Genomic DNA, 19,389 nt, shown 5'->3' on the forward strand with positions numbered 1-19,389 from the left:
GAGCTCAAAAAGGCATTTTTTGTTCAATTGCTGCCCTCCATGTGCACTTTTTGATCTTACGAGAGCAAGGATCGCCCATGGGCAAACAGTATGACAAAAGCACATGATGTCATATGATGATAATATGTGATAAAGTGTCAAGGATTGCTGTCGAAGCTGATCATCCAATGATACCTAATTAACCCGCCGATGTCACAGCTAACATGGACATTTACATAAATATCATCGACACCGACAACTCATTATTTATTCAATTCTAATGAACTACAACTGTATATTTTACTGGGTGCGTAGTTGTTGAGTTATCGGAACCGTGCCGTGGCAAATAGGGGCCCAGCTTGCCGGTCGATCGAACCCGGTGATCAGACTTTAGTACAGATCTGAGATATGCGCGCGTGTCATTGTTTTTTTATTGTTTCTTGGAAACTCGTATGTTGGGGTTTTTGCTTTTGTGGAGTTTTTTTCACCCAGCAAATTGGAAATATTGCCACCCCCGACCGTATACCCCGGAACATCAAATATGCGAGCTGTGCTGTGATCCAGGCTCATATCCAAAATGTTCTGTTGCCAAGAAGGATGTGACTAGAGCATCACGGCAGAAAGAGAAAAGAAAAAAAGAAACATTCGATTTCTCCCTGACTGTCCAGTAAATGAACCTTTTATCAAGACTTTCAAACCTCTCAAATGCACAAAAGGATACAAGTAGAATCAAAGAGCCGGGCACTACGAGAGACCTACGAGCTATTCAGGACCAGGACTTCAGTTGCGCACCTGATTTGATTTGACTGAGACGAGGTCGATCACGTGGCAAGTAGAGGTACATGTAGAATATGGAGCAAGATCTGACTTAGGAAGGAGCGACTTGTTCATGGGACTATACCCCCCTCCCCCCAAAAGAAACTCCTCCTCCCTTCGTTCTCATTTTTCTCTGCCCTCTCTTTCCCCCTACACTTTCGAGAAGATAAAATACCATTTGGACTTGTGCCAAGAACACCCTTTCCTCATATAATCATGGCTGCGGGCGATAGAAATAGTTCTACTATGTTCGGTATGTAATCTTGTGATGCCCAGCTAAGTAAGACTGAAGGTAAAGTCACATAGTTGTGTTATTGCAAGGTTGTAGATCTACTAGATCTCGGTTCCCCACGTGGGAGACCCTGTCCACCATTTTGGGCTGTTATGAGACTAATTTGGTGTATAGAATTGGTATAACCAATGTTGAAGTTCTGAAAAGCACTTGTGGCCTCGGTGCTTGTATTCCGAACAGCAACGACCAAAGATCTAGCCGAGGGAAGCAAACAGACTTGCGTCTCCAAAAATGGGATTGTAGAACATGTTTAAACTAGATGGATCCATTCGGCGTGTTGTTATGAAGTAGACTATGTGTTGATGGATCCGTTCGTAGACCAGTGAGCAGACCCCAGTCTCTTGGTGGTGATGACCCCTATATCCGCGGATTCGTCGTATTGATGATCAATCAACAGAACTTGGAGCGCCAGGAAACTCGTATTACGATCCTAAGCCTACTGCCATGTCTGACTCACATATCCGCTAACCTATTTGGGAGCCCGCTAGACCTGGAATAGCTTCCTTGAGTATAGCGGGCGTGGAAAAAAGTTCCGTGCGCTCTGATACTGAAACTGACGTTGACCATCAATTTGAAATCAACTCTGGTGACTAACTTTTCAAACAATTTAAAAGATGGTGCATGTCACTTTAGTGATTGTCGGCATTCATCACTCCCATACCAAACGCGAATATGATCAAAACAGTCGAATCAACCGCTACAATGACAACCAACGATTCTCCACCTCCATACCAAATCGATACTCTTCCACTATACAGCCCAATAACATGCAAAGTCTTGAGTAATCCAGTTCTATATCATATCAACCGGCCCTTGAACGATTACGAACTATACTCCGAAGATGAAGCGCTCGCATTCTACATTCAGGTCCATTCCCGGAGCATCAGTAAACCGGACTTGAGAATCTATCGAAGAGACAAAGGATCCGGCCAGAAGATCGCCGAGTGCAGATATGGCGAAGAAGCGAACCCGATTCAGTCCGATTCAGGTTGGCTCCGGCAAAGTAATCCATCCCATCATCTTGGTGGGAAAATGACTGTTGCGTGGTGGACAAGGTCGACTCGAGATAGTCCCCATGCTGTGAACTATCGATTCGCGGCCCTCATTGAATCTCAATCAGACATGATCGAGGAAGAACCCATTATGAAGACGCCAAAGACGTTTACGTGGATGAAAACTTCAAACCTTGAGCTGCTGGACGAAGAAACAGGAACTGTCGCTGCCATATTCCATGAGAACCAATCTGATTCACCAGGATGTGGTACCTTGGAGATAATTGCGTCATATGACAATGAGTTCAACCTCATAGTATTGAGTACCTTGGTTGCACTCATCGAGAAGCAGAGAAGGCACCGAAAACGCTTCTCTGGAGATCGAGCAGAAGAAAACTTGCGTGGCACGGTTGGGGGAATTATGGGGGCTTTGAAGCGAGGGTGATGTTGAAGTATCCGGCTGGTATGCTGCTGCAAACCGCGGAGTTTATTTGAGACAAAAATGGTGAAACTGTGACATGTACATCAACACAAGATACCCGAAAAATCACAGAGAATGCAAAGCTGTGTGGAAGATACACGAATGCCACGAGAGAATATGAAACGGAAAGAACTTGCGTGAAGCTTATTGATTGGAACAATAGCAAAAGACTATCTGCCGTTGGTCGTCGGCCTCTGGTAGGCGCATTATCTCCTTTAGTGGATGCTTGGATACAAACAACGACTGACCCACCTATTGGGGGACAGGATAGCCCTTATTGTGAGTTCATCAGTAATCAAACCATAATATGTGCTAGAGAAACGGATCCCTCTGAGTCTTTTTGGAATTTATAAGAACAACCCAAGTGAACCGTCTATTAAGACGAGAACAAGTAAATCATTCAAAATCCCAAAACATCAGACTAAAAGGCACAAGGGGGGAGTTGTGCCCCTTTCAAAGACTCAAAGCAACCCAAAATCACAATTGCTCCAGTCGATATCGAACTCATTGAGATATGGAGGTTGCAGTTGGAATGTGAAGTCGGCGTTCATAGCCCAAAACTCAGCAGGTGGGTCATATGCCATGTCGGGACCTGCCCACTGCGCGGTTTTCGGAACCTGATCGCGTGCATACCGTGGGTCCAAAATCGTATTGATCCACGAATTTGGCGGAGCATATACCCCAGGAGTTGTATCGCTCACGGTAGGTGACGGAATATGGAAAGTGTTGTTAAGATTGCAGGGGAAGTGCCGAGATTGGGTTGTTTTCTCGGCCCAGGTGCGACGCTCAAGAAAAATTGTACCGAAATACGGAAGATCAAGCTGGATGCGACTAGGTCGACCAAGATCATCCGGAGATTCACTCGGTACCGCAAGTTCAGGAAATTCTCTTCCCTCGGAGATTCCTCGAAGAGTTAAAAGAACATTCAAAGCCCGACTAGCAACATCATCTGGAGGGACCGCTTTTGATAGTCGCTCTAGCGTTTTGTATAATCGCTCTAGGACAGCCACGACACTTTCAAGGGCATCCCACCCGTCTTGCTCGATATCTCGTTGGCCGAAAGGCCCGACTGAATTGATGACAATTGTCATTGCTGCTGTGAAGGCTTCGAAGTCAAAAATCTTTGAGTCGCATCCATTTTGAGTGACGAGTCGGAGATTTATATAGCAATCTATAAGATGGCGGCAGGCTTCGAGACAGGCTCGTCGATGATAAAGATGTGGGTTTTCAGCACTCGCGTCCAACAAGAGAGGCAGGTGTAACCAAGCTTTGTGTTGATAGTATGTTAAGCGGCAGTGGAGCAACTGGAAACAGTAGAATCGTTCATGGCATTTGCCTTCAGGTAGTCCATCAGGTGATTGAAGCTCGGGAGGTAAAATCAGTGCAAGTATTTCGTCGATCTCTTGTGTCTTTCTGATCATGGCTGGTGTAACTTTCGTGAAAGTCTGATTCCGCTCGACAATTAAATTGGCTACTCTGACAAGTGGGATCTGTTGGACTTCAAGACCTTCAGCAGTACTGGAGATTGCTCCATGCACGCCCAGAAGGAGAGAAAATTTAACGTCAACACCGATGATGCTTCTCCAGATTAACTTAGCTCGGCGTCCAAACTCAGTGGTTCTAGCTAGAGCTGGAATTTCACGATGGAGTCCGAGCATCTGAGCAACATTTGCAGCACGTCGAAACGCTAACCAAGCACCTCGAATCTTTCCATTATTGCTGAAATCACGCCTTGCAGCAGCAAACATTCGAGTCCGTCAATACAGCTCACGATGGAGTCGTCAGAGCAGACAGAAGTGGCAACCAGCGTAACGCATTTCTCAATAAGAATTGTCGGCGCACAGGGAAGATTAAGCGAAGGGGTATCATATTCCAAAGGCAGTTACTGGAGACACAGTGCAATCCACAGAACGGCCTTGGCAATGGCAGCTGGATGACTTTTCGAAAGGACGTTCAACGAGACTGGGAGAAATGGTTCTTCATATTCCTGAAAAAATTGCATGCGCAGAAGCCACCAACCAGTGCTAGCTCCTGATATCAATTCCAACGTATGTGGGGATGGAATCAAAGCCATCAAATCCCGACGAAGCTTCTCCAAGTCCCGGTTGATAGTGCCATATGGGGTGGAGTTGGGTGTTTCAGATTGGTGAAAGCCTAGCTATTTGCTGAGGTTAAGCTACGCTCAAGGACATAGAATCGGGGATGCAGCGCTAACCGTTTTATTGTTGAATAGATCAAGAACTGGTGCGTTCTCTTGAGCGGGAGTCACGGTCGCGGGAATTAAGCTGGAATCCACTACTCTCATGGGCAGCTCCGAGTGATTCGAACTTCCGATATTATCCAGCCTTTTTAAGATTGCCTCTGTTTGGGTGGAAATTATATCCAGGTGGGACTCGACACGGACCAGGCGATCGTTGAAACCCAGGCGTTCCGATTCACGGGGGTTTTCAGGTTCTGGCAAGTCTTGGCTGCGACAAGGGATTCCCCGAACGAGACATTCCCTGCAACTGCGATCGCTATCAGAGGTAAAATTGCAACGGACTTTTCGATGTTTGCCTGTGATCGAAATTGATCAGCTAGTGCTGGGATGTTCCCCGAGGGGAACTCATACATTCCCAGCAACTGCGGGTCCCTTTTCGGATCTTGTTCCGAGGTTGATCTTCAGGTCGTTTGTGGGGATGGGTGAAAGACATGGGGGAAAAAAGGCTGCAATGTTCACATACAAAGAAATTGGAAACAATGAGGTTTGTTGAATCGAAAAGTGCAAATGACTGGGATTAGACTGGGGCCTTGAGTGGTGAGAGACCGCGCGATATTCAAACAAAGAACTCAAATGGGATCGTATCGGCGCTAAACCGCTTTCAACTTCAAATATGATAGGCCTGAAGGTATCTCAACACTCGCTTATTATCCGATGAGCGTCTGATTCAGCCAAGATACCATCGCCTTGAATTGAGCCCCAGGAGGTATATTCAGGGTGAAATCGATGATGGGCACTACATGGTAGTCTCGAGGAACGAGGCTAATGTTGACGTCCGGATGTTCGGCCTGAAATGAGAATTAGACCTTGAAACCCCTAACGGGTGTAAAACTTACTTTGATCTTTTCCGCTGTTTGTAAGATTGGATCAAGCAGAATCCTATCTCCTCCCACACCAACAAAGATCCTTGAAACGGGCACAGATTTCCACCAACCATATGGGGCTTGCGCAGGATGACTGTGATCATCTTCTACAGCTTGGTTAAGCAATGCTTGCACCCAAACTTTCAAAGAGTTTTCCGAAATAACATCTCTGTCTTAGAGTAGCTCGGATAGGCAATCCGAAAATCGACCCAAGGCGACAGCAGCATTGCTCCAGCGAGTGGTTCAATAACTAAGTATCTCGGCAAACCTGGCTGTCTATTAGGATGCGCAAGACATGACAGAACTGCAAGTACGAGATGGCCACTCGCAGAGTCGCCTTGAAGAATGATGTCTGATGGTCGTTTGCCCAGTACTTCAATGGCATACTGTAAGATAGAAACCGCCTGGTATAAATGATGAGGCCAGCGCGCTTTAGGCACAGGATCATAGGCAAGGAATAGCACGCTAACATCCTTGGCGCACTGTTGCAACTCTGTGCAGAGGGCTTCAACATGGGCGAAATGGCCTGGTAGCACGGGAATGCAGTATCCACCGCCAGGAGATAGATAATCAGCTTCTCGGAAACCGATTTGCCTAGCCAAAATGCCTTTGTGCCGTCAGGGAGGGCCACGATCTTCGGTGCTGCCCTTTTGGCGTGTTATGTGGGCCTCGTAACTCTTTTGGGCGAACCCGGGGGAAGGACATGTCTAAAAGTGTCAGATCAGCATAATTTTGTTACCAGAACCATGACCTTGAGCTTAGATAGGCTGGGATTTGTTGATTAAAATCTGTTAAAAGGGCAAGGGACATACTGAACCTGTTCGAGGGATGCATTATCAAATATTGTGTGCGAAAACCTGATCACCCCATGCTTGTAGATTGAAGCCCCTCCATCCTGGCTGCTAAACGGCGCCGTTATGGCAGAACAAAGAGCAATTGCCACTGATAGATCTAGATAAGAACTTATGCTTGTCAGCTTGTTTCATCTTTCATTGGCCACTTACAAGATTTCCCCACCGCAACACCTAGCCCCAAAATCAAAGAAATCATAGGAACAACTGTATGATGGACTCTAAATTTATTTTGAGCACATTTTGAGGCACTAGAAGACGAGAAAGAATGAAAAAGGGGTTAGATAGAACCTCAATAGGGTAGGCCATGGAGTAATAGCGATTCTTCCGCCGACTCGACGGAACAATGAAATCCTCCGAGTACCTACATATTGAGATAGCAAACAACTAGCTAGCCCACGTTTGGCAAGACTCCGACAGAAAACCAGGTAACAGAGTTCAAGTACACAAACGAAGAAAGTGAAAATTTAATTCACAAGTGGTGTCAAAGTGACTCCGAGAAGTTCTGATGTCAAAAATGACAATCCAGCAGGAATATCGACCAGGTGACCCCTAACCTCGTTATATAAGCACCAGTGCATGCATATTGTTGGGATCACCAAAATGCGCATTGATAGATAGATCCGAGGAAAACGATTCTGTTGGAGGGAAGGAAACTAAATATGTAACTAGATCAAAATTTGGGCAATAGCACTTCCCTGGTCGCCACTGAATGGTGTTGACAAAAGAGATACTTGGTGAGTTTTTGAGTGGCTGAGAGGCTGAGAATACGCACTGATGGGTAGCTTTGAGCTCTGGCGATCGGCGAATCCTCTGGAACCCTTTGGGAGGTAGCTTGGGCATTTCAATGGTATGCTTGGCGTGTTGCCTCATATCGATTCATATAGAATTAATCTTGCAATGGCTCAATTAATAGCAAATACGGGTCTTTCTAAACCAACGAATCAGACCCGATGCACTCGCCGAGAATATTGAATATCTCCACTCTTGACATCTATCACCTTTGATGGCCGTAGAAGTAGTGATATCCCAGGATCGCTAAACGTGACCTAATTCATACAATGAAGTAAATAACAACTCCCGTTCCCAGTTGGATCAACACCTGCTCGCAGATTTTCAAGAGAATATCCCACGTGCTGTAGCAGTTTTGCTTGGCATGGCTTGAGCTGGGCTAGGCGAGCTTGGCCATCCGCCCCCTCAGCTTGGCAAGAAGCTTCAAGCTTTCCAGATAACTCCAAGGACTCTGCACGTGTAAAGTGCGCTTAATTCTCATTCGTTACATTCAATCAGCTCATCTACCACTTGCCTACATCCTGATGATGCCAAGGCCTACATCAGTCACGGTTCACAGGGCGGAGGGATTGCGTCGGGATGCCTCGGAGATTTGGGTTACTTCACTTGTACTATCGAGCATCTTGGCACTTTGGTTCGCTTTAAACTACCCGGAAAGCTCATTTTTCTATTTAAACAATGAAGTTCGCCTTCGAACGTCTTACATACTGCTTGTACTAGATTTGACTGGACAATCAATATGCGGCCGTCAATTTCCGTGATAGCGTGCCTTGTCTCCTCAACTCTAGCCCAAACTTTCCAGCGACTAGGTGGTTGCCCTGATCTGGGATGTGTATTCCCGCCTGACCAGTATGTATCATGCGTACTAAGAGAATTCCGATCCGATAGCCCGGTATCTAACTGATAGCTGCTTTGTAGAGCCGATTTCCTGGCCGGCCAATACTTTGACATCCGCTTGGAAGTACATTCCCCAGTCAATGGATCCGAAGCACGTGTCGGAGAGCCAGACCCAGACTTCAAATTTACCATCACTAAAAAAAACCAAAAACCCGTTGCTGCGACCAAATTCTTCAAAATAGAAGAGCCAGCGCTAGAGAACTGGAACTTCTCGTGGTACGAAGGTATGTTCTTCATAACTAGGCTCGTATTTGAAGGCAAGAAAATTAACCGAAACAGACTTGTTTGCCCAAGATGCGGACAAGCCTTCACTTGTGAACGTCACCTCCAAAATCTATAGGAGGGTCGCCCTCTACGAGCCCGGTGAATATGAGGCTACTCTGACATATTATGGCAACCAAAAAACGGTGGCTAACTGGCTTGTCCGTGACCTCCCGACAAAACGACGTGCGAAGAACGTGGTCATGTTCATCGGAGACGGCATGACTACAAACATGATCACGGCCGCTCGTCTCATTGCTCACCGTAGTATCAACGGCAAGTACATGACAAAAATGGCACTGGATAAGTTCCCTGTACTGGGTCACCAGATGACACACTCGATGGATTCGTTCATCACTGATTCCGCCAACTCCGCCACGGCCCTTTATTCTGGCCACAAGACCACCGTCAATGCTTTGAACGTCTATGTAGACTCCTCGAGCGATCCGTTCGATGACCCCAGATTCGAAACAATATCAGAGATCTTCCGGCGTCGTTACCCGGACGGTGGTGTGGGTATTGTGTCGACTGCCTTCTTGGCAGATGCAACCCCTGCTGGGTTGGCTGCTCATACCAGTGACCGAGGTGAATATGACCACGTTATTAGCGCCTATTATGAAGGTATGACCAAGCACGAGTGGACAGAATGGAACGGTCCCGATGTACTGCTGGGTGCTGGCGCGGAAGATTTCCTCAAAAGCGACAAAAGAAGGGATTACTATAATCTCTTTGCTGAGAAGGGCTACAATGTAGCCTGGAACAATACCGCACTCAAAGATGCACCAAGCGATGAAAAGCTGCTGGGTGTCTTCCAAAAGTCCAATCTCGCCACCTGGCTCGATCGCAATGTCTACCAGGCCAACCTGCTTAATCAAAGCAATTACCCTGATGGTTCAGGTCGCGATGCTGAGGACCTACCTGGGCTTAAGGACATGACTTTGAAAGCGATCGATGTCCTCAACGAACGACACAGCGATGATGGCTGGTTCCTCATGTCCGAGGCTGCCAGTATTGATAAGCAGATGCACACGCTGGACTATGATCGATCCTTGGGTGAACTTCTGGAGCTCGACGACACTGTGCGCGCGACAATCGAAAAATTGAAACACCTTGGCGAGCTTGACGACACTCTTATTATCGTTACAGCCGACCACGGCCACGGGTTTGACGTTACCGGCGCAGTCGATACCGAGTACTTGGAAGCCCAAGAAGATGACCGTAGCAAGCGCAATGCTGTCGGCTATTATGAGAACTCCGGCTTGTCACAGTACACGGTTGGTGGACCTAACTCCTTGCGGTACTCTGAAGGGGTCCACTTCCCTTCACGCTGGGACCCGCGGTACACCCTGCACTCGGGTGTCGTGGCGTTCCCTGACCATCGCGAGAATTACCAAGTGCACAGCGAGGGTCCCCGCAAACCTGCCGCGACGACAAATGACAAGAAGAACGGATATTATGCCAGTTACAAAGATGCTGTCACTGGTTTCGTGGTGAATGGAACACTGCCCCTTGATGCGGGCCAGGGGGTCCACTCTCTCACAGACGTGCCGGTGTTCGCACAAGGGCCGTGCCAGGAGTTATTTGGGGGCGTTTATAACTCCATTGACATATTTTTCAACATGGCGGAATGTCTGGGATTATCGGAGAAGAAGCATCATGGACACTAGTGTGATTGGACAGAATTGAGAAGCAGGATGAATTTGAGGTGTACAATAGACTAATTTCGGTAGTGGAGAAAAACAACGTTTAGCCTAAACGCTTAATCAAATATGGTTTTTTAAGGTTCGAACAGGAGGAACCTCCTTTAATCGAAAGGTTTTTGTTCTTAGCTTGGGGATCTAGATTCACAAGATCGGTTTGAATAATGGTGGTATGAATACGAGCATATAATAGTATAAGTCGATATGAACATCAATTTATTTACAATGACCAGGCTCGCCCAGCCGTAGATGCTATATAGTTTAACAAACCCAACATGCGATCTAAGTACCATAAAGTCTAGCAATTTAATATATAACAAACATTTTCAGCATCGCATATGCCTTCGCAATTACCTATTTAGGTAGCGTTGTTGGCGCATGTCCAGCTGGCCTTGGAAGAACTCTCGTTGATAGCAACACCCGAGACGTATAGTCCCAATCCACACTAGTATCATTAGCATGCGGTTCATACGCATCCAGGATATCGGGAAAACATACAATAGCAATAGCAATTCCAAGAATAATCACATTGAGGATAGTCAAAGCGATCTTGCTAGGTGTCGAGAACCACTTTCCTTTGTTCATGACGAGCCAGAAAATGGCAGGCATTCCGTCTGGTCCCAGTTAGTATTTTTCTGGCATTGGTTTCGAAAGGATGGGAAACTCACAGCTGAACCAACTTCCGAACAAAGAGCTAATCAAACTCAGCAACTCGTTGAACACCGGAATTGACTCGGCAATGATCCATGCAACGGTCCATGTGCTCAAGCCAATTGCGACCCAAGTACCGGTGGCCAAAAAGCTCCGTTGGTGCATGTGGTGCGAGCGCTCGCCTCGGAAAATTCGAACGTAGATGTACTTGCAAGCAACGTGACCGAACACGACACCGGCAACAATAACCTATTATAAATTAGAACTGGCTTGTGGGGATGTACAAGAAAAACGTACCGTGGGGATGGCCAAGCCGTAAGCAACCTTCTTCATCACAGGTCCTGCGGATGACAGAGCGGGAGATGCTACATCCGGGCCAGCGTAGCAGTAGATGACCATGGCAGTCACGACATACATAGTAGTGTCGACAATCTGCAGCATAGCCAGAGACTTGGGGAATTCCTTCGGGTCTTGCATTTCTGACATAATACCGAAGAAAGAAACGTGGGCAATGAAGGCGAAGACGATGTTGGTGACCGCAAGGAAAGCTTCCTGGAAAGTAGGAGATGTCGTGATGTCGTTCTGGACGTTGTCGGGGGCCTGGACGCCGATGGAGACCATGGTGACAATGGTGGCAATCAGGATACTAAGAGCGGAGATAGTGGACATCCAGAAGACCTTCTCGGCGGTGCGCGGAAGGGCTGCAATGCAGCTGACGATCAAACCAACAACACCAAAGACGATGGTGCAAGTTCCGTGGTTGGTGATTGTGTTAAACAACACAGAGAAGGTGAGAATGTGACTAGCCATCAAGAAGATGATGAACAAGAGCTGGCCGACGTAAAAGATCTCTCGTCCGATAGGCCCCATAAGAAGCTCTCCGGCATCACCCATACTATGCACTTGGGGGTAGCGTTGCTTGAATTGACCCATGATGTATCCAGTGTACCATGAGATGCCAGATAATCCCATAATCAGAATAAACGCGCTGGTAGATGGTAAGCCATGTTCGTATATCGTAAGTGTATAGATCCGTACTTACGGGACAATTCCAAGTGTTGCTACCGCAGAAGGAAGAGACAAGATACCAAGCGAGATATTTTCGGCAACCATAACTAGATCATCAGTGTTAGAGAATTATTCCATAGGGGTTGGTTTTTTAGATTGATGGGTTGCTCACGCATTCCAGCTTGCCTGTAAAGTTGTTAGAACTGCGTACTAAAAGTGTGATAACATAGCTGAATATAACAAGGGTACTTACCACCATGGCATAATACGATACTTCACTTCCCCAGATTCTTCATTTCCAAAAGGATCATCGTTCGGTTCTGTCGGGTATGGCTTCTTCTCCAGGTCTCCAGAGTCATTGTAGACTTCATAGTCTTGAACAGGTTGGGGTGCTTCGGGGACACTCATAACGGCGCATACAATATCGACAGAGAGATGAAGAGAATCCACAAGGAAGAAAAGAAGAAAGACTGAAATTCGCGTGAATGTGGCCAAACCGAATGGGACCCAGATTTTTTTTTCTTGGCGCCGGATGGAGATTAAAGTTGATAAGAATTATTTTATTACGTTGCCAAGGGATGTTCCTTACTATTTAGTTACATATGCATTTAATTATGAACCTATTTTACGTTCTGACGTACTCTAATTATGGAGAGATTAAATTGCTCACAACGTAATTTATGACTATCAGTCCCGGGGCAAATTACCAATAAGGTGTAACTTAGGTATATCGCGTTTGAAGCGCGCTCATCCATTTGGGTAGCGACACCTGTGAGGATTATATAATCCGAATATCTTCACCGGCGCGTGGTCTAGAAATTGTGGGGTACTCGGCCTCGGGCGAGCCAACCCCATAGTATGCCCAGCAGGCAAACTGTTCTCACCGGCCCGGCCACGCCGGCCCGGCGCAACCCCCCGGGGCCCCTCGGTACCTAACATGCCTGTTCGGCCGCTAATTGATAACATGTAGATATAGAGTTTTAGTCAGGGATTCAATATGTGTTAGGTTTACCCCAAGGCCCCCACGAGATCAACAGTAATATTGTTTTGAACAACTTCCAAAATTGGCCTTCCGCCTAGAAGTTGCCCCGGAATTTCCACTGGGCCACGGGTTCTGGAAGACCTTAGTCATATTAGAAGAACACCCTTGAAATCTTGCAAGGGTCCAAGGGTGGCGCTTTTGACTTCCAAGGTTTCTTTACAACCAACACTAGAATTTTCTGGAAGCGATTCTCGTAGCGCCACTAGGTCCGGTTGACCCCGGACACCCCGTGTTCAGTCTTGGCATATTTATTTGGTTCTATGGAGTAGGTTTCAATGAGTGGGAATTATGACTGTCAATTGAACTGAACTGAGACATGTAGATGTCTCATGTCTTAACGATTCTCAAGAACACGAATCCGCCGACCGGCTCTTTTAGCTCTTCTCCGTTAACACCATCCCCCCACCCTTCCCCAGATCCTTATGTCTTTTATTTTGACAATTCTCTAGAGGTTGTGGGGATGATGTTTTTTTACATTCATAAATGCCTGGTTTCTTGCAGGAGATGAGATCGAAAGGGACATTCTGGTACAGTACTGGTTTGAAGGTCCTTGACAGTAGATTTTGGCCCCAAAGCGAGTGGGGACTTCCATATTCCTGAAATGTACATAGGTATGTTGGTTATACGTTGGACTTATTCCGCGGGGTTATGCCTCAATGCCATCATCATGCCGTCATTTGTTTAACTACTTCCGCCTCTATATCTTATGCTTAGTTCTGCTTGTTTCGTTGGTAGACTGTTCGGTTGCGTATATGGCATGATATTAAGACCCGTGTCTGGTCTTAGTAGACAGATATCGGATATAATTCTACTGAAAACACGTTTGACGAATGATCGAGGACAAGGTCTGAGTCAAATGTCATGCGCCAATCCCAGCGACCGTTTGCTCTCTCAATAAACTTGGTGCAATATTTACAATGCTGTACGTTGTAGAAAATTATACTTGACCACGGAGGTTAGGTGTTTCGTTTTCACTCTCATCACCCAATCATATTCCTTGCAGGATCTCAATTTCCAGTCACTGCCTACAGTCTCCACAAAGCAGCCTCACCTTCCTATCATGGGAAGATCTTTGTCCTGAGTGCCTAACACGCACCCATCTGGGAAAAAAGCCACTCAGACGCTATCTCTCGGTCAAATATTCCAAAAACAAAAGCAGCTCCACCATGGCATCGATAATAAAATGTAAACAATCTGTTATGCAAGAACTGTTACACCACGAAATAATGCATCTTGATGATTCACTCACAGGGGTAGTTTTACGTCAAACCCCAGCTTCTGTGCTTGGCCTCTGCACGCGATAATTGACTCAATGGCCTTAGCTTGACATCCATGCCTAGGTGTATTAGTAAATTACATCAAGCTTGGTCCTTAACTAATTGGCTGGAAATGGGGTGAGCAGCGACGTTTTTTACGTAATTTTGGTGCATTTCGTCTTATGCAACCTGGAGGTGGAACTGAACAAAATTGAGAAAAATATGTGAGCAACTTAAGTCGTCTAGGATTGTACAGGGAGGATCGAAATCAGTTTCACCAATTCCTCACAGAGATTCTTTCTCGAACCCTCTTTCGAAACACGCCATACCTATTACGGTTACTCTACCCCTGAACCCCTTTCTTGGCGGTATTCCAGTACAATTGTAAATAACAGCTTAAAATAGCTTCTGTATTTGACTCGTATGGTCTCCAGGGGTTCTAGAACGTTGATCTAGCAAACAAGCCAAGGGGGCCATCTCAAAGCTGCGGACCTCAAAAAAAGTGGTTGCTTGGCTGGAAAACCATACGTTAGTTTCACCATAGCGACAACAAAATGCGATCTCAAAGTATTTATCGTGTACTTGAAAAAGCCGGCAGCAATAAGCTCTGAAAGTGACATTGTCAAAGCATCCTTTTCACCCCGCGGGACCTGGCTGATTATCGCGTGCTGCGCTTGATCTGAGTGTTCTGGCTCGGATCGATCCGGTTCCTGGGAAGGTGCTAGTCCTGCCCGACGACTCGACGTGGGTGGCCTGCAAATCTAGTCTCCTGTCTTAGCGCCGCGGAGCCGAGTCACCTGATGACGTACCCCTCCTTCGGTCGAGAGCCAGAGAAGAGCTTGTAATGAACTACAGACAGGCAAATATAAACGACCATGGCGTCGTCAAGTCACTCTGGTGTCAACTATGGAGCCCAGGTGGGAATCAATTATGGCACATTCACGGCAGACTTTCATCTGCCACCGAGTAAGTCAGGAACGGAACCAAACAAGGTCAAGACCGACTGACTAATTGCCGCTTCCCGCTAGAGCGGCCCGAAACTCCGCCCAGCCCTTTGTCAACTGTGCCATTCACGCGCGATCCAGATTTTGTTCGTCGCGAGACACTGCTTGATCAGATCTATAGTAAGAATTCGGACGCGGGGTCGAGGATAGCGCTGATTGGCCTCGGCGGTGTTGGGTAAGGGTATTGCGGCTCTTACGTGGTCTATTGCTGACAACTCGAAGAAAATCGCAACTTGCGATCGAATACTCCTACCAAGTCCGATCCAAATCACCCGCAACATGGGTTTTCTGGGTCCATGCGAGTAATGAAGCCCGATTTGAGCAAAGTTTCCGGGACATTGCGGACCAGGTTAAAATCCCGGGTCGTCAAGATGCTAAAGTTAACATATTCACACTGGTCGAAAACTGGCTCCGCGATGAAAAGATAGGAAATTGGGTTTGTGTCCTTGATAATGTCGATGACAAGTTCCTTTGCTCCATTCCGGCGACGAGAAAAGACGACCCGACGAAAGTGCCAACAAATACCCCTACCAAACCATTAGTGGAATACATCCCTCGAAGACCAAATGGGTTTACTATTCTAACAAGTCGAAGTCGAGAAATCGCTTTGGAAATGGTTCACATTAAGGATCTCATTCGTGTTCCGCCGATGGCAAGATCTGAGGCATTAGATCTCTTCCAAAACAAAATGGATCAGCTAGAAGACATCCAAGAGAGCCAACAATTAGTAGAAATGTTGGAATTCATGCCGCTAGCAATCGTGCAGGCAACCAGCTATATTCGGAATCGGGCACCTCGCTGTTCAGTAGCACAGTATCTGAGGGATTTCCAAAGTGATCGCGAGGCGACAAAGCTGCTGGGCAAAGAGGTCGGTCACACGTACCGGGACTGGGAAGCAAAGAACTCGATCCTAGAGACGTGGCATATATCGTTTAAATATATACGTCAAGTGAGGCCATCTGCAGCGGACTTACTTTCTCTCATGAGCTTTTTTGACCGGCAAGGAATACCCGAGAACCTTGTCCGGCCTTATCCTCAAGACAAAGCCGTATCACGCGCAGAGGTCTCGAGTGAGTCTAGTGATGCGGAATCGTCGACTTCAGATATCTGCTTCGATTTTGAACAGGATGTGGACACTCTCAGAGACTTTTCATTTATATCCATCAGTGAGGGCGGCACTTCGTTCATGATGCATCGGCTCGTGCAACTGTCTACACGTGCATGGCTGAAAACACATAAACTGGAGGAGCAATGGAAGGAGAAGTTCATCAAGAATTTAGCCCAGGAGTTCCCCAGCGGTAATTATGAGACTTGGGAACACTGCCGGGCTCTTTATCCCCATGTTAAATCCGCAATGTCGCAACGGCCAAAATCTCGGGAATGTCAAACGGAATTGTCTGGATTACTGTACAAAGGCGCCTGGTATGCGTGTGGATTAGGCTTGTTTGGTGATATGGAAGAAATGGCATCAAAGTCAGAAAAGCAGAGGGTGAAATTGCTTGGTCCCCAAAGTGAGACGGCTCTCGAGAGCACAGCGATGTTAGCGATAGCGTACCGAAATCAGGGCCGGTGGGAAGAGGCCGAGCAGATGGAGATTCAGGTGATGGAGACTCGCAAGACGAAGCTCGGCGAGGACCATCCCTCCACGCTGACCAGTATGGCCAGCCTGGCGGCAACATACCGGAACCAAGGCCGGTGGGAGGAGGCCGAGCGGCTGGAGGTGCAGGTGATGGAGACTCGCAAGACGAAGCTCGGCGAGGACCATCCCTCCACGCTGACCAGTATGGCCAGCCTGGCGGCAACATGCCGGAACCAAGGCCGGTGGGAGGAGGCTGAGCGGCTGGAGGTGCAGGTGATGGAGACTCGCAAGACGAAGCTCGGCGACGACCATCCCGACACGCTGACTAGTATGGCCAACCTGGCGTCGACGTACAGGAACCAGGGCCGGTGGGAGGAGGCCGAGCAGCTCTTTGTGCAGGTGATGAAGACAAGCAAGACGAAGCTCGGCGAGGACCATCCCGACACGCTGACGAGCATGGCCAACCTAGCGTCGACATTTTGGAACCAGGGCCGGTGGGAGGAGGCCGAGCAACTCTTTGTGCAGGTGATGGAGACTCGCAAGACGAAGCTCGGCGAGGACCATCCCGACACGCTGACCAGTATGGCCAATCTTGCGTCGACGTTTAGTGCTCAGGGCCGGTGGGAGGAGGCCGAGCAGCTCGAGGTGCAGGTGATGGAGACTCGCAAGACGAAGCTCGGCGAGGACCATCCCGACACGCTGACGAGCATGGGCAATCTAGCGTTGACGTATATGAACCAGGGCCTATGGAAAGAGGCCGAGCAGCTGGAGGTGCAGGTGATGGAGACTCGCAAGACGAAGCTCGGCGAGGACCATCCCGACACGCTGATCAGTATGGCCAACCTGGCGGCGACGTACAGGAACCAGGGCCGGTGGGAGGAGGCCGAGCAGCTCTTTGTGCAGGTGATGAAGACAAGCAAGACGAAGCTCGGCGAGGACCATCCCGACACGCTGACCAGTATGGCCAACCTAGCGTCGACATTTTGGAACCAGGGCCGGTGGGAGGAGGCCGAGCAGCTCTTTGTGCAGGTGATGAAGACAAGCAAGACGAAGCTCGGCGACGACCATCCCGACACGCTGACTAGTATGGCCAACCTGGCGTCGACGTACAGGAACCAGGGCCGGTGGGAGGAGGCCGAGCAGCTGGAGATTCAGGTGATGGAGACTCGCAAGACGAAGCTCGGCGAGGACCATCCCTCCACGCTGACCAGTATGGCCAGCCTGGCGGCAACATACCGGAACCAAGGCCGGTGGGAGGAGGCCGAGCAGCTGGGGGTGCAGGTGATGAAAACAAGCAAGACGAAGCTCGGCGACGACCATCCCGACACGCTGATCAGTATGGCTAATCTCGCTTTCACCTGGAAATCTTCAGGTCACGATGCCGAAGCCATATCTCTGCTACGGGAGTGCTTAACAAAGCAGAAGCAGACAATCGGCGTAAACCATCCCGCTACTTTATCTAATTCTGAAACATTATTAGAATGGGAAGCAAAGGTTGCACGGGAAACAGAAGGGGAATTTCAAACGGATGAGGATGGGGAAAGTTATAGAGAATACTGAAGAAAGCGCTGAATACTGAAAAACGCTCAGCAGTTCACGTTCGCATTGCATTTTCTGCTTCATTATTTTTTTAAAACAATATGTCATCATAGGTTGGCTTAATGCGCACTCCTAAAAAGCAATTGGCCTTTTCGCTCCATTCGGCTTCGTTAGAAAATCAATGAGACAAGTAGATAGAAATGTCGTCGACAAGCTCAAAAGGCTACAAGATACAAGTATCCTCCGTAAGAGTAACTATTACGAACAAATGAGTAAACTACATAACACGTGATAGCGCCTTTCAATACGATTCAATATTTAAAACAAAGCTAAGCCGGAAACGAATTAATGTGTTTCGGACTAGGGTTCGAGATAAATCCTATATGAGCAAAGTGGTGAAACTGATTTCGATCCTCCCTGTACCTGGGTGCATTCCGGAGAATTGAGGCAGAACATTGGTATATAACTAACTATTATAGCAACTGTGCATAGCTAGACTTGCCTTGAATACAAATGCTGTCTAGTTCCAAGGTTACAAGTGAAACAAATGAGGGAAGCAGCCATGGGAACAGGTAGTCCTTCCAAAATATACAATAGGTTTCATCACTTTGCTAACCTTTTTGAATTTGTCTGATTTGTATTGAAGGTTCTCACAACTAGCTTAGAAGCCTTCTAGCCCTTTGCGCTACCAAACGCTGCTCATTCTCCCTCGAGGTACTTGATGCAAGCAGGGTCCATGGATTTCGTTGAGTTAGAATGTAGGCTGTGAGGCTGTGTGCCCAAACGGAACGAAGACTAATTCAAATATGACTAGGTACCAAATTACTGATTAGTGCCCGATAGACACTCGCAATAAAACAATGAGAATTCTGATCGGGAGCGGATCGGGGCTTCGCATGATGCACCCCAAAAGGAGTACGAAGCTATAGGCAATTCAAGCAATCACGTATAGGGAGAGTTTTATAGCACATGAGAAAACATACAATAATACTACATAGTTCCACAGTAGTTATTTCGTTATAAATGAGACTTAAAAGAGGAATGAATCGCTGTGGTTATGGTGAGAAAAGCCTTGTTTTTCTATCTAGATTTCCGCTGCTTTCCAGTGCAGTGGTGCATTCCACCA

The 19,389-nt window shown here is 47.4% G+C and overlaps 5 protein-coding genes across 5 annotated transcripts; 2 read left to right on the forward strand and 3 right to left on the reverse strand.

Moving 5' to 3' along the window:
• Positions 1 to 1,759: 1,759 nt before the first annotated feature.
• N7529_004067 (uncharacterized protein) lies at positions 1,760 to 2,524 on the forward strand (the record flags this gene model as incomplete). The annotated part of the gene is made up of 1 exon (XM_057239594.1): positions 1,760 to 2,524. One exon carries the CDS (start codon positions 1,760 to 1,762, stop codon positions 2,522 to 2,524), a length of 765 nt encoding a protein of 254 aa, XP_057098889.1.
• Positions 2,525 to 3,021: 497 nt separating this feature from the next.
• Positions 3,022 to 4,308, reverse strand: N7529_004068 (fungal specific transcription factor domain-containing protein; the record flags this gene model as incomplete). Its single annotated transcript, XM_057239595.1, has 1 exon — positions 3,022 to 4,308. The coding sequence occupies one exon, from the start codon at positions 4,306 to 4,308 to the stop codon at positions 3,022 to 3,024; it is 1,287 nt and encodes a 428-aa protein (XP_057098890.1).
• A 134-nt stretch (positions 4,309 to 4,442) lies between these two features.
• On the reverse strand, positions 4,443 to 5,253 carry N7529_004069 (Zn(II)2Cys6 transcription factor domain-containing protein; the record flags this gene model as incomplete). The annotated part of the gene is made up of 3 exons (XM_057239596.1): positions 4,443 to 4,718; positions 4,776 to 5,116; positions 5,172 to 5,253. The coding sequence occupies 3 exons, from the start codon at positions 5,251 to 5,253 to the stop codon at positions 4,443 to 4,445; spliced, it is 699 nt and encodes a 232-aa protein (XP_057098891.1).
• Positions 5,254 to 8,065: 2,812 nt separating this feature from the next.
• On the forward strand, positions 8,066 to 10,151 carry N7529_004070 (alkaline phosphatase; the record flags this gene model as incomplete). Its single annotated transcript, XM_057239597.1, has 3 exons — positions 8,066 to 8,175; positions 8,245 to 8,447; positions 8,503 to 10,151. The coding sequence occupies 3 exons, from the start codon at positions 8,066 to 8,068 to the stop codon at positions 10,149 to 10,151; spliced, it is 1,962 nt and encodes a 653-aa protein (XP_057098892.1).
• A 391-nt stretch (positions 10,152 to 10,542) lies between these two features.
• Positions 10,543 to 12,251, reverse strand: N7529_004071 (uncharacterized protein; the record flags this gene model as incomplete). The annotated part of the gene is made up of 7 exons (XM_057239598.1): positions 10,543 to 10,629; positions 10,683 to 10,798; positions 10,853 to 11,084; positions 11,133 to 11,823; positions 11,878 to 11,950; positions 12,016 to 12,029; positions 12,097 to 12,251. The coding sequence occupies 7 exons, from the start codon at positions 12,249 to 12,251 to the stop codon at positions 10,543 to 10,545; spliced, it is 1,368 nt and encodes a 455-aa protein (XP_057098893.1).
• Between the last annotated feature and the right edge of the window lie 7,138 nt (positions 12,252 to 19,389).

The sequence above is a fragment of the Penicillium soppii genome (genome assembly GCF_028829465.1).
Source record: "Penicillium soppii strain IBT 18220 chromosome Unknown utg000004l, whole genome shotgun sequence".
NCBI lineage: Eukaryota > Fungi > Ascomycota > Eurotiomycetes > Eurotiales > Aspergillaceae > Penicillium > Penicillium soppii.